The sequence below is a fragment of the Phragmites australis genome, chromosome 6 (assembly GCF_958298935.1).
Source record: "Phragmites australis chromosome 6, lpPhrAust1.1, whole genome shotgun sequence".
Lineage (NCBI taxonomy): Eukaryota > Viridiplantae > Streptophyta > Magnoliopsida > Poales > Poaceae > Phragmites > Phragmites australis.
In genome coordinates this window covers 2,317,602-2,331,964 of record NC_084926.1, presented here as the reverse complement: position 1 = coordinate 2,331,964, position 14,363 = coordinate 2,317,602, and the positions used below count along the sequence as shown (strand labels likewise).

At 47.5% G+C, this 14,363-nt stretch overlaps 1 protein-coding gene across 1 annotated transcript; it reads left to right on the top strand.

Moving 5' to 3' along the window:
- Positions 1-2,749: 2,749 nt before the first annotated feature.
- On the top strand, positions 2,750-6,847 carry LOC133921045 (probable alpha,alpha-trehalose-phosphate synthase [UDP-forming] 9). Its single transcript, XM_062365755.1, has 3 exons — positions 2,750-4,953; positions 5,592-5,865; positions 6,256-6,847. Exons 1-3 carry the CDS (start codon positions 3,017-3,019, stop codon positions 6,580-6,582), a joined length of 2,538 nt encoding a protein of 845 aa, XP_062221739.1. The 5' UTR covers positions 2,750-3,016; the 3' UTR covers positions 6,583-6,847.
- The last annotated feature ends 7,516 nt before the right edge of the window (positions 6,848-14,363 follow it).

Below are 14,363 nucleotides of genomic sequence, written 5' to 3'. Positions count from 1 at the left end.
CTAGTTGTTGTAAAAGATACATATCAAATGGTTTCGATGCGTGTGAGAAAGTGCACAACGGATCATTCGGCGTTACAAAAAGTGTGGATGGTTAGGCAATGGTTATATTTGAAACTCTAGCCTATAAATACCTCTTTATTTCGTCTCACTGTTATCTCTTGCCATCCCAGAAGAGCAGAAATATTATGTGTGTAATCAAGAAGCAAGATAGTGTACTAGAATGATTTGTAAAGTTCTTAATTGAAGATTAAGGACTTAATTAGTGCACAGATAGTAGCAAGTATGTATTTCGTTGTAGTCTAGGTTTGATCTTGATCAAGTGAAATTATTGGCTAGTTACTCTTGATGATGGCAACACATAGCCGACCTTAGTGATTAGAGGTGTCTTAGTAAGCTCTTGGAGATCTTGTGAGAGCCTTAGGAGAAGCTTTGTGCTTGATTTGATGCATATCAATTCAAAGATAGAGAAGTGACAATCATGAGGAAGCTCTTGAGTTTTGTTGGCTCAAGAGGAGTGATGTACTTAGTGAATACTCCAAAAAGGACCAGGGGGGTGCCAACTCCTCGATACATCGAAAAAAAATTCGATATTTTCTTGTTCATCTCTTTATTTTTTTCATGTTTAAATTTGAGCATTTACATTAATGCAAGCTTTTAATTCCGTAATTTACTTAGTGTTATAGCTTGCTTGTTTTTTTAGTTTTATTTAGCTTGATCATGTAGTTGTATTATCTTTCATTTAAGATAAGTTTGCTTACTCATTCTAGAATTCGATAGAAATAAATTTTAATTATAACACAATTCATCTCTATCTTGGGTCATTCGATCCTTTCAACCGATACACAGAGGTGGTCGCCTGACAATCCGTGTAAGTGGTAGCAGGGACTAGATATTGTGGCCAGATTATAAAAATAGATTATTGGAGAAAAGAGAGCATACTCGTTGGAGATCTTGGCATATTTTTGAAAGAGAGCAAGAAAAGGAAACACGACACACTGTTGATTGGCCTTACACTTTTATTATGTGATGTAAGGATGACAGTTTGTCCTATTTGGTCAGGTCCCCGTAGGTTTTAGACTTGACGAGGGAGGGTTCAGGTGGAAAAATAGCCCTACGGCGTTATCGGGTTGGGGCTCCGACCCAAAAAAACAACCATTTCATGACTCCCCCAAATGGCTTAGAGGAGATGGGTGGCGACGCTATTTCTTGACAAGGTGGATGCAGGTGGGGGTCACACGCTGGGGGAGATTGCGGCAAGTGTGGGGTACTGCTCCTACCAAAGCTATGGTAGTAGGAGGAGTCACGCTTGGGGCATCGTGCGTGCGTGCTAGAGGCACCCATGGATGCGGCCCGCCTGGACACCTTCGTCCTCTACGCGGCCTTCCTTGCCTTTCACGACCTCACCCTCGCGCTCCTCTTTGTGGCGTCCATGGCCACTGTCGCCAGCTTGGCGGTGGTGGGCACCATCGTCGCTATCCTTGGGTGCTTTCTTCTCGCTCGCCGCGGTCGTCCAGCTCCGGGTGTGTGCCTACTGGTAGGCCTCGGCGCGCTTGCGCCACTCACGCGCCATCTGCCGCTGCTGCGCTTCACGACCATTGCCGCCACCCTCGGCCCTCTCGCTCCGACGCTCTGCACTACGCCGTCGGGTCCCCACTGGGGTCGGGGCTGGGGGGTGTTTTGCACCCAATAGCCATTTCAGGGTTAGATTGGATTCGGGGTCATGGGTTTTAGTTTAGATGCGTTCTCGCTCCATCGGCTCCGATCTGATTTGTTACCACCCTAAATGTGATGATCATTTATCTTCATTGAGTATGCGATAATAAAAAAGGCAAGGAAGATAAGGAGGAGGAGCTGCTGATTGCTAATGAGCTAATTTATTTGGACTTTCCATATAAATCTTATTTGGTTTTCGATGAGATACAACATTTGAGCAACATGTATCGATTGATGTAGGGGTTGGATGGCGGAGATATTTTCAATCAGCAAAATTCGCTTTTCTATAGTTTATATACTGAGCAATTTAGAACGCTTTTTATAGTCGTGAACTTTGTTCGCTAGAACCAGTTTGTGTAACCCTTCGTCAATGCTGTGAGCCGAGTTGCCAAAATTGTATATCTAATTAATGTTGACTAACTGGTCCAGTTTTTCTGGATCCTAATTAATTAGCATGGTTTTATCGCATGCAAGTTATGGACAATTTGCTCAAGCATCCAACCATATTTTAATTTCTGTCCATAACCGCAAGTTAATTAGCACGCGTGGCAAAACTTGCGCGTACGTTACTCCATTTCCACGCACAAACAAAGCAACAGCCAGGAACTTTCTTGTTGTCCCCACCTGTCATCCACCGGGATACAGCAGTGCGGCAGTGCCTATCCTATCCATCCATCTACCAGGTGGTTCGCTGGCGCGCCTACGCATGCGCACGCGAATACGTCTGCAGGCTCGACGTATCCCACCCGTAAGCAGCAGCAGCGGCGGCGGCGGCGGTGGCCGCGACGACGACTCGACGAGCGGATACGCTTCGAGAGAGATGGATAGATAAACCCAGCCGTTCGGCGACCGCGACACTCGTCTATCCATCCGTTTCCCCACCAGCGAGGGGCGAGCCAACCATCCCACGTCACGGACGCGCCTCGCCGGGGGGCAGTCCCGTCATTTCCTCAGCCCCAATCCGGATAAGCCCCATCGCACCGCACCGCATCGCATCGCACCGCGCCGCCTACTTCCGGTCGTCCCGCCCCGTCCGTCTTGGGGCCCCTTCTCCTTCTTCTTCGCTTCACACGACAGACGGCAAACATATGCAGCTTTTGCCATATTTATACCTCCTCTCAAGTCTCATCTTTGCTCGGTCAGTGCCACCGTCCCATTCTTATCCCCAGAAGCTTCGACAAAAGTGATCGATCTCCCACCGCATCGCCTCCCTTCTCGCCGCTTCTCTTCTCTTCATGCGCCATCGCCACCTCCTCCACCTCTGCAACACCCACAGATAGGAGGAGGGGAGGATTGCTTGGCGATGCCTTCTCTCTCCTGCCACAACCTCCTCGACCTCGCTGCGGCCGACGAGGTGCCCCTGCCGTCGCCGACGCCGCTCCGCCTCCTGCGCGTCATGTCCGTCGCGTCCCCCACCTCGCCCACCTCTCCGTCACCGCCCGCCCCGCCGCGCCGTGTGATCGTCTCCCACCGGCTCCCGCTCCGCGCGGCGCCCGACCCAGCATCGCCGTTCGGGTTCTCATTCTCCGTCGACGCCGGCACTGTCGCCTACCAGCTCCGCTCGGGGTTGCCTGCCAACGCTACGGTCCTCCACATCGGCACCCTCCCTCCTGCCGCCACCGAGGCGGCCTCCGATGAGCTCTCCAACTACCTGGTGGCGAATTTCTCGTGCCTGCCGGTGTACCTGCCCAGCGACCTCCACCGCCGGTTCTACCATGGCTTCTGCAAGCACTATCTGTGGCCGCTCCTCCACTACCTCCTCCCGCTCACGCCGTCGTCTCTCGGCGGCCTCCCGTTCGACCGCACTCTCTACCACTCGTTCCTCTCGGCGAACAGGGCCTTCGCCGACCGCATCACGGAGGTGCTCACCCCCGACGAGGACCTCGTCTGGATCCACGACTACCACCTCCTCGCGCTCCCCACCTTCCTCCGCAAGCGCTTCCCGCGCGCCAAGGTTGGGTTCTTCCTCCACTCGCCGTTCCCCTCCTCGGAGATCTTCCGCACCATACCCGTCCGGGAGGACCTCGTCCGCGCCCTCCTCAACGCTGACCTCGTCGGCTTCCACACCTTCGACTACGCGCGGCACTTCATGTCCGCGTGCTCGCGATTGCTCGGCCTCGATTACCAATCTAAGCGCGGTTACATCGGCATCGAGTACTACGGCCGCACGGTGACGGTCAAGATTCTGCCCGTTGGGATCGACATGGGACAGCTGAGATCGGTGGTCTCGGCGCCGGAGACGGGGGAGGTGGTGCGGCAGGTGGCGGAGGCGTACAAGGGGCGGCGCCTGATGGTGGGCGTCGACGACGTCGATCTGTTCAAGGGCATTGGGCTCAAATTCCTGGCGATGGAGCAACTGCTCGTCGAGCACCCGGAGCTCCGCGGCCGCGCCGTGCTCGTGCAGATCGCCAACCCGGCGCGCAGCGAGGGGCGCGACGTGCAGGGCGTTCAGGACGAGGCCCGGGCCATCAGCGCCCGGGTCAATGCGCGGTTCGGCTCCCCCGGGTACACGCCGGTCGTGCTGATCAACCGCCCGGTTACGGCGCACGAGAAGGCGGCGTACTACGCGGCCGCCGAGTGCTGCGTGGTTAACGCCGTGCGCGATGGGCTCAACCGGATACCGTACACCTACACGGTGTGCCGGCAGGAGGGGGACGACGCGCCCAAGCGGAGCGTCATCGTGCTGTCGGAGTTCGTCGGGTGCTCCCCGTCGCTCAGCGGGGCCATCCGCGTCAACCCGTGGAGCGTGGAGTCCGTCGCGGAGGCCATGAACGCCGCGCTGCAGATGTCCGTGGCTGAGCAGCGGCTGCGGCACGAGAAGCACTACAGGTACGTGAGCTCCCACGACGTGGCTTACTGGGCGCGGTCGTTCGACCAGGACCTGCAGCGAGCCTGCAAGGACCATTTCTCGAGGCGGCATTGGGGTATCGGGTTCGGCATGAGCTTCAAGGTGGTGGCGCTTGGCCCGAATTTCCGGCGGCTCTCCGTCGAGCACATTGTGCCGTCCTACCGGAGGACGGACAGTCGACTCATCCTCTTGGACTATGACGGCACCGTGATGCCGGAGAATTCGATCGATAAGACGCCCAGCAGTGAGATCATTTCCGTCTTGAATCTTCTCTGTGAAGACCCCAAGAACAGGGTGTTCATTGTGAGCGGGAGAGGGAAGGACGAACTGAGCAAGTGGTTCGCGCCGTGCGAGAAGCTGGGGATCGCCGCCGAGCACGGTTACTTCACCAGGTAGAGATTTCTGCAAAGCTTATTTCATCACTGTTAAAGATCTTCTAGCTGGGTACGATGTTGCTTTGCTCGGATTTTGGTTCTTACTGTTCCAAATTTGGATAAGGTCTTTAGGGTGGTTGCGAATTAAGCTATGGTAGTACAAGCATCCGTACGTTTAAGGAAACATTTTACTGACCAACAGATCTAGAATCTGAGCTAGGGGCATGCCTATGTCCAGTCTTAAATCGTAACTACTCTTGGTTCCAGAACTATCCTTGGAGCATTCCTATTTATATACATCTCACTAATTTAGTCTTCGGATGCTTTGTTTCATTCGAGGCGTTGTTCATCGTGCGTCTGTCTGTATTAAGATCAGGGATTTTTATCTGGCATTCCCTAGAAAATTGTATATATCTTTATTATAGAAAATTTTTGTTATTTGTGAATCAGTTTTTTTCAACGGTTAGGTCTTCATCCAATGGTTACTGTTTTTAAGTGAAACATACCCTTCTTTCACTCTATTGAAAATTAGCAACTCTCTTTAGTTTTAACATAGTTTGGAGGTTCAACTAACCAATAGTCTTCTTTTGATTACAAGGAGCATTCCTATTGTGTTGTAGGAAAAATGTGATGTTTATTCACTCTGGTGTCTGCAGGTGGAGCAGGGACGCGCCATGGGATACCTTAGGGTTGGCTGCAGATTTCGACTGGAAGAAGACCGCTGAGCCAGTTATGCAGCTGTACACAGAGGCGACAGATGGCTCCTACATCGAGCAGAAGGAGAGCGCTATAGTTTGGCATCACCATGACGCGGATCCGGACTTCGGCTCATGCCAGGCGAAGGAGCTGCTCGACCATCTCGAAAACGTGCTTGCCAACGAACCCGTGGTTGTGAAGAGGGGCCAGCACATCGTCGAAGTTAATCCTCAGGTAAGCGCGTGCATTTTTTCTCTGCTTATTCGACATTGCATTTGTTTAGTTCAACATGTGGACGAAACATATCGATCAACTAGACGTAGCTATCAGACTAAAAGTAACCGATAAGGATCGATCTAACCCAATCCAATCCTCATCCACGACATGCCTGGGACAATCTGTATGTATCTTCTTCACAAATACGATATGAATCGGCATGGACCATGCCCCCTTGTGGACTGGAAAATTCGCGAAAAGATCGCCCCCACTAGTACTTAAATTGTGTCCGTTGGAAAGCAACTTGTCACACTACTGAACCATCCATTTGTCTCAATTGTCCGCAACTACTTCAAAATTTCAGGAATGGTAGTGATAACATGCGGAAAATATCTTCTTGTCATGCAGGGCATAAGCAAAGGAGTGGCTGCGGAGAGCCTTATGTCGTCCATGATCAAAACCGGCAAGCCGCCGGATTTCGTGCTGTGCATTGGCGACGACCGGTCCGACGAGGACATGTTCGAGAGCATCGTGTGTCCGTCGAACAGCAGCGTTAAGCTCCCGGCGACCAGCGAGGTGTTCGCCTGCACGGTCGGCAAGAAGCCGAGCATGGCTAAGTACTACCTCGACGACACCGTGGATGTGATCAAGATGCTGCAGGGCCTGGCCAATGCGCCGTCGCAGCGGCCGAGGCCGGCGGTGCAGCTCCGGGTCTCGTTCGAAGGTTCACTGTGAGAAAGGATTTTGTTGCACAGTACTACAAACCGAGGAGGAATAACCAAGGATGATAAAGATTCAGACATCAGTCGTGTGGTTTAGGATTAGCTGCAGTTACAGGATTAAAAGGTTTTTTCTTTCTTTCTTTCTTCATTTCCAGCCTCCTCCTTTCGTGCCTGTATATACCCGTATGATAATATGCAAGAAGGTTTCGATCACCTTGTATATGTAGTTGACGATGACGATGAAATCAGAAATAGAAAAGAAAAAAATGATTCTTTCACTTTGCCCTGGTGCCTCGATCTGTTGGCAGTCCCATTCGGCCACGCTTTCCACCTCTGCTGCATTATACAGGCCGGTATGGATCCCTGCCGGATAGCACCACCAGCCTGATCCGATGCTCCTTATCCACGTCTGCACCCCATTCTGCCGCGGCGCTTGACGGCAACAGGAGTCGCCTTCCATGTCTGTCTCGTTGCTAGCTGTGGGAACGGCAGATGGTCAGATCTAGGTAAGGCGACGGGAGCCCTACCTATTGCCAACTTGCAGTTGTTATCGCAAGGACTTTTTTTCCCTCTCTGTAGCGTCCGGCACGCCTGAAGTGAACATTTCCTATCCTAGGATTGAGAAAGGTTTAGTGTGGTACTGCTGGGTTTAGTCTATAGCCGCCATGATTGAAGATCTATAATGATCTTTTTCTTCTCTCAGGAACAGCGGTTTCGTCGTCCTGTTCGTAGCATAGATGACAAGGTACAAGCCAAGTGGCGTCGTTAAAAGGGCACAGCGCAACGGGTGACCATCATTTCACCTCGCCGGAAAGAGACTTTAGGTGCCATGATTCAGATGTCTGGCTGAGCAGCCACATTCTGTCGGCAACTGTACTTGGTGCATCCAGTACACTCGACCGGTTGTTCAATTTCGTCTCCTCGGATAAGCAAATCGAAGCAACCTGGTACTTGGTTAAAAGAGAAGAAAATGGCTGATCTGAAACAGTACATCAGCTGGAATTTTCCCAGAATCTGAAGCTGTAGAATTTCAGCAGCTTTGGCTCGCCTTGACATTACAAAACTGTTTTGACCCGGTTACGGAGGTTTATACGAATCTTCCGTTGCTTGGAGCAGTCCCTTAACAATGAACCACAAACTGAAGTCAGCAAAGGTGGTCCGTGATAAGATAAGCATTGCTGCAACACACGACGAGCTTTCTTATTCTTCTCGCGACGTACCCCATCTCCGGTCGATTCCATGGTCGCTTTTAACTTGTCATCGCGCTACCAAATCCCTCAACAAATCTAGGATGCCGTGCTGCCGTCTCAGGTTTTCATTCCACGGTCACTGCAAGCCTGCAACGCTAGCGGTGGCTGATTGATTCGCATGCCGTGCATGGAGACGCCTCTTGGCGGCCAACTTAACCTAAATAGTGGTGGATGGACCACGGCGTGGGCGCTGGTCTACATCGTCGGAAAGATTGGATGGCCGGCTGCTAATCTGGATGTGGCGTTTGCTCTCTTCTGACCAGGTTCAGAGAAGTTCTGCATTGAAAGGTTCGGCGTTGATGGTCATATCGAGAGGCTACCATAGCATGCATGGCACCTCGTGCTTTTACTACGAGTTAGGCGAGTTCCTTTCTGGACCGGGTGACCCGGGTTTCAGGTAAAAAGGTTAGATCTGGGTGTCAAACACGTTACTGAGTAGCTTGGAGTTAGCAGTTTCGCCAGATTGCATTGCTTACGGAGTGATCAATGCTATATATAAAAATTATAATTTTTAATATAAATAAAGACTTTATATGTTTAAATATGATTAATTATCTTGTTAATATTAATATAGACAGCGGTGCTTTCATTATAATCTACCGGGAGGGGAGGAAGGCCCTTCAGGCAGTGCTCAGAATGAGGACACAAATTTCTATAAATAATAAATTAAAAGTGTTTATCATTGGTCTACAGTTGATGTTACAGAGGGTTGAAAATGCATCTCTCAGACAGTTCCATGGGCCTTTGCGTTCTAGCTTTAGCAGGCACAGGGGCGCCCACCGGTCAGCTTCTGAGTACTCTCTCATGTCCGTTTGGACAGAGTAGGTCTACCGCGGTCTGATGTAACAGGGCGATAAGTCTCGTGCCCATCAAAGATATCTTCAAACCGTCTTTCTTCATGGGCCCCGCGAGTAGACATGCGATGGGACCCGCCGCATTAATTGTACCCATACCTTCCTGTCAGGCGGCGGCAGGAACTAACGTATTCAGTACGGCATGCATGGGGGAGAGTGGTTGGATGTGACCGTCCACGCTCCCTATTAAATGCGGCATCGGGCCTCCCACCGACCAACATCTCATCGTGGAGCCCCTGTGGGGTCCACTGGCATGAGGCTTGCCGGATGCTCAAGACTATTTGGGTGTTCGGGGACCAACTGTTCTTGGACCCGAGCACCCACTCCCGGACCTTACTTCCCTCGGGTTCTCGGGGCTCTCTGTATACTCAGGGACCAACTGTTCTTAGCCCTGAGCATCAACTCCCGGACCTTGCTTCCCTCAGGTTCTCGAGACTCTCTGGATACTCGATGACTAATTGTTCTTGGCCCCGAGCACCCACTTCCGAACCTTGCTTCCCTCGGGCCCTCGGGGAGGTGATCCTCGAGGGAAGACGCTATGTGGCACCGCACTATCCTGGTCTCGAGACTCAAGAACCCCGGATCCAATATCACCGACAACTATATATCTTATTATTTTTTTATAATCATCTATTCTAAGTATCTTATTGTACATGCTCTTCTGTGCTGTAAAAGGAGATGCATGCATTCTAAAACCATTTATGTATGAAACGCACTTTGACTAGCTTACGTTTGTAGAATTTTCTCCTCGGTGAGCACTTTATAATACTAGCTTATGTACGTTTTTTTTCTGAGGCCATGTTATTTGCGTCAAACTATGTGTTAGTGGCCGTCTTTACTTGCAAATTATTGTGGACTCTGCAGTAACCGTTGTTTTTCAAAGATATAAGTCATCTGTAATCCCCCAGTCTGTAGTTGTGTTTTTTGTCTATCCTTTCGTGCCGTAAGCTATCGAAAATCTTTGATCTGACGAGCTTATCTCGTTATCTCATGGCCGTGCCGTCAGAAATGTCGACCTCCAGATGAAGCGATGATCTGAGATCAGAGAGGACACACGGCTACAAGACTAAGCTCACGATGCTTATCTTTGAATACTGACTGGTCTAATCAAGATGAGGGCACGCCTAATTCGCGCGCACGAGGAGCGCTGCTTGTGCAGCTTCCTGGCAGCCTTCTTTTCTTTTTAAAAAACTTTTTTCCTTCCCTTCCTTCTTTTTTAAAAATAACTTTTCTGACTTAAAAGTTTTGAGAAAAAATATCAAGAAAATTTTTGAGAAAAAAGTTACCAAGATTTTTTTAAAAATATCAAGAAAAATTATCAAAATACTAATAAACTCCTGTGAGCCCCAACTTGAGCTGTCGATTGGTGCGTGAGCAGGCTCTAAAGCGTGCGTTTTCGAATCAAGATCGAATACACCGCCCTTAATTCTGATCTTCCTCCCCAATCTGATATTATAGTCCCGGTGTATATAGAAATTCCCTTATAATCTAATTCCGAGCGGTAGTAAATACCAGGACTTAGCAATATTTGATTGATCACAATTCGGTATATTCCATCTTTGCTACTATGCTATCTCGGACAGATGTTTGTATATGACAAGTTAGGCCTCCTACTCCATCGACTCATCTGTTCTGTCTTCACAAAATCCAACCTGGCTAGACGTGTCGCCATTCAGAGTCCGAATTACTAGTACATGACATAAAAAACTTTGGAGTTTGCAGATGATGCATATCCAGTCCGGCTAGTGGAGCAGGCAAGGCAGTCCCACGTGAATATGTGATGGCCGACGAGGACCCGTCTACTACTAGGCGTGCGCGAATAATTGGACCGATGGAGCAAAGAATATCCTCCCTTCCCTGTTCCATCATTTGGATCGGATCACATGCGCTTCGACAACGCATGGATCGGTAGCGCTAGGAAACAACTCTTGTTACACATGGCAACGGCCGAGAAATCCAATCCGGAAGGCGAAGATCCATGGCCCGTCCAAAGGACACGACAGTACAGGCTTCCAAGTGAGATTATCTATACAGGTTTTCCTGCGAGGCAAAATCAGATCCGGCAATTTAGGCCGTTTGCGCGCAAGGCGCGCGGCATCAGTCCTCCTATCCCTCTCTCTCGTTTGCTTAAGTGGTGGGTGGAGAGGAAATAGCCAAACCTACAGAGCAAGGTTAGGGCTGAGGATAGGGGAAGAGGAGATAAAAAGGATGAGTCATGGATAAATGAGGATGACCTACTCGGAGGCTACTCTAATTGGGAGCGGGATCTTTGCCAGGTTGTGAAGGTCCACAATAAAGAGATTAAGGTGGTAGTTGGAACTCTACTCGGGAGGGTAGAAAATTGAACCCACATAACAAATGGGGTGGTAGGAACATACCTCAAGATACTCATGGGGGAGCTCGGTTCCAGAAGGCGGAGGACACTCCGAGGAAAGATTTCGTCGATCTGTGCTGAGATCCAGCTCAAAGTAAAGCTGTTGTTTCACGTAAAGGAAACATGCGTCATGTGGTAATTTCAACTTTGAACGTAATATAACGCGGATATGCCAGTATACAAAGTATATGAAAGACGTGAGGATGTAATAATCAAAAATATGTGAACTTTATACATTCATGTCAATTCATAAACATGTTACTCCACAACGCACATGCTATCTTACTATCTCAATGATCTGGCGATTGCTTCATCTTAGTTATTAGGGCTTGATGAAGCTCTCCGGTTAATTATACCCATCTTCGGACTACCTCCGGTTATATATGCATGTATGTGTGTGTGTGTATATATATTGGTAACAAAATTTGCTAATATGTTGAACTATAAGTAAGGAGTTTTTTCTGTCAGCATAAAAGGCTGATCCCTTGAAAAGAAAAGAATATGTCTTTAGGAGGTAGATTGATTCTGACCAACTCGCGCTTGAGTAGTCTTCCCATCTATAATATGGGTTTTTACCTCTTGTATGGCAAGATGGACTCATAAGAGCATTTTTTTTTTCTGGCAAGGTGTTGATAATAAGCTTAAATATCATATGGTTAAATGAGATGTAGTGTGTAGACCTAAGAAGTTTGGTGGGCTGGGTATTGCAAATACTAAGACATTGAATGAGTGCCTTCTTGTGAAATGGATCTGAAAGATTATTAGAAATAGTGAGGAGATATTGTGTCAAATCCTCAAAGCCAAATACATGCATGATGGTTTGTTCTTAAGTTCCAAGAGAAGAGACACATCCCACTCTTGACAGGGATGTCATAAAGTTAAACATCTCTTTAATTGAGGTACTTATTATAAGGTCAATAGGGGGATAAGATTGTCTTCTGGAAAGACCTTTGGATAGGTGATGCCCCTATTCACATGCAATATCTTGATTTGTATAAGCTCTGTGAAGACCCTAATATATTAGTAGAGGATTGTGTTATGAATAACCACTGGAGTATTGTGTTTAGCAGGACATTAAACCAGAGTGAACATGAGAATTTACAGAAGCTATATGGAAGGCTTCAAGAGGTAAACTTAAATGATAATGATGATGATGTGTTCTGGGTTCTAGATAAATTTAGAAATGTTACAGTTAAATCTCTTATACAAGTCTATCACTTTTTGGGGTGTCATCAGTAAGGGAGCTAGTGTGATTTGGGATAGCAAGCTGTCTCTGAAAATTAAGACCTTTCTTTGGCAAGCTTTCCACAATATAGTGTAATATGTTGCATCTCTGCAAAAAGAGGTTGGAAAGGAAATGAAAACTGCTATCTTTGTAGGCATCTGGAAACAACTGATCATATTCTTTTCAAGTGTCCCTTAGCTTATTTTGCTTGGTGTTGTCTCATGGATTGTTTTGGCTAGAGGAACTAGCTCAAGTCTATGGAAGATCTTTTGTCTAATTAGTTTAGTTCGAATTTTAAAGGCTCGCAAAAATTAGATGTATTTTTTTTTTGCAGGCTTAGCATGGACAGTTTGGAAAGCTCGTAATAAGATGACGATAGAAAAGAAATTCCCGCGCTTCCTATTGATGTGATTTTTTCTGGGATTTTGTATTTACAGTATCCTTCTTAAAATGGAAGATAAAAGACTCTGGAGGCAGCTCTGTCCAATGTTCTTCAGTGGACTTCGACCTTCAAAATAAATCAGATGTTGGTGTCTGATGTGATGGAATTTTAAGCATCGCCTTTTGATATCATCTTAATGTTGGTGTTTGTTGTAGTATGGTTGTGCTTTTGCTATGTCCAGGGTTCGAAATATCGTCGATAACCACTCGGTTATCACGGTTCCCGGACGATTCGGTCCAAACTGTATTCATAAACCAAGCGGCTATTGACCAAACTCAAATTTTAAATTAAAAAATAATAAATTAATAAAATTTGATCGGTTTCTACCGAATTTCACCGAATTACTGCACAATTACCGTTGTCAAGCGATTTTCGGAGGTAAAATGTATTTGTAAACTCTTGCTGTGTCTAGCTCATGGGCGAGTTGTTTACATCTTTGTTGGTTCTCTATTTATGGTGAACTTTTGTAGCCCAGTGTCTCCAATTTTGTATTTTTCTTTCTATTGTTAATTCCGTGGTTGTATGACTCTATATTATTTTTTAATAAAAACCGAGTAAATCTCATTTGTTACAAAAGTGAGATTATCTATACGGCTATACCTATCAGCGGATTGTTCTTGAGCGCTAAACAATTACAGGTAGGAGGAGTACGAGAGTTGGTGATCCGTAAGCACGTGCTGATGTGCTGCGTAAAGCCGCGTACGTACAGTATCTATAGTTAGCATCTCTTCTGGCTTGGACGACTGAAAAGAATATGATCAGAGGAAAGCATATGCTCCGGGCGCGCGCAATAGGAGTTGAAGTTGAGGATGAGCGGCCGTCCGGCCGCCGCTGCGAATTCATTTTCCTCGCGCGCGCGTTGACGTGCGTCGAAACGTGCCGGTGCTGTGGTGTGTCCTTGTGGCGCGTCGAGTCGAGGCATGCAGGCTAGGCCGTCGGCTTGGTTCGTCTTTAGCCGAAGCGAGGAGGGACGGCACGCTAGGCAGTCGCGGTACGGTCTTTAGTCCTCGTGCGCACGCAGTTCGGCGGTAGCGCCTCGTGATTCCACTTGGCCAACTTGATTCGATTCCTCTCGTGTTTGGTCTAGGTTGGACGGACGACTGGCGCGCATTTTAGTCCACGTACTACCTCCGTTTTCGAATAATTAACACTGTTAATTGTACTGTTGCAACTTTAAGTAATAATAATTTATAAAATATTTAAGCAAGTAAAGTGAAAATAGTATTGTTAGATTTTTCTTCAAAAGTAGTGTAAGAATGTTGTATACTTAAAATAATTAGCGTGTGCATTTGTGAAAAATCAATAATCAAACATTAATGCTTGAAGTAAACAGTGACATGCTTGCTTGGTGTGGGAACTTTAAGCAGTATTTGGTTCGTGGGACGGAATAGGATGGAGCAGATCTATTTTGTTTTTGAGCTGTTTAGATAGAGACTAATGTGATAGAATGGTTCGAAATTAAGAAATATTCTTTAAAGATTCGGAACACAGCCGTTCCAAAAAATGATGAAACACATTCGTTACATATAGAACGTGACACTAACGATAAACCGGCTGTACTAAAATAGATTTATTTCATCCCACATACTAAATAAATATTGATATATTAATAGAATTATTTTATCTTTAAATATATAAATAAAATTATC

Coding starts and splice junctions, on each gene's coding strand:
- LOC133921045 (XM_062365755.1), top strand. CDS start 3,017: ATGCCTTCTCTCTCCTGCCACAACCTCCTCGACCTCGCTGCGGCCGAC. Junction 4,954..5,591: donor GAGCACGGTTACTTCACCAG/GTAGAGATTTCT, acceptor TGGTGTCTGCAG/GTGGAGCAGGGACGCGCCAT. Junction 5,866..6,255: donor TCGTCGAAGTTAATCCTCAG/GTAAGCGCGTGC, acceptor CTTGTCATGCAG/GGCATAAGCAAAGGAGTGGC.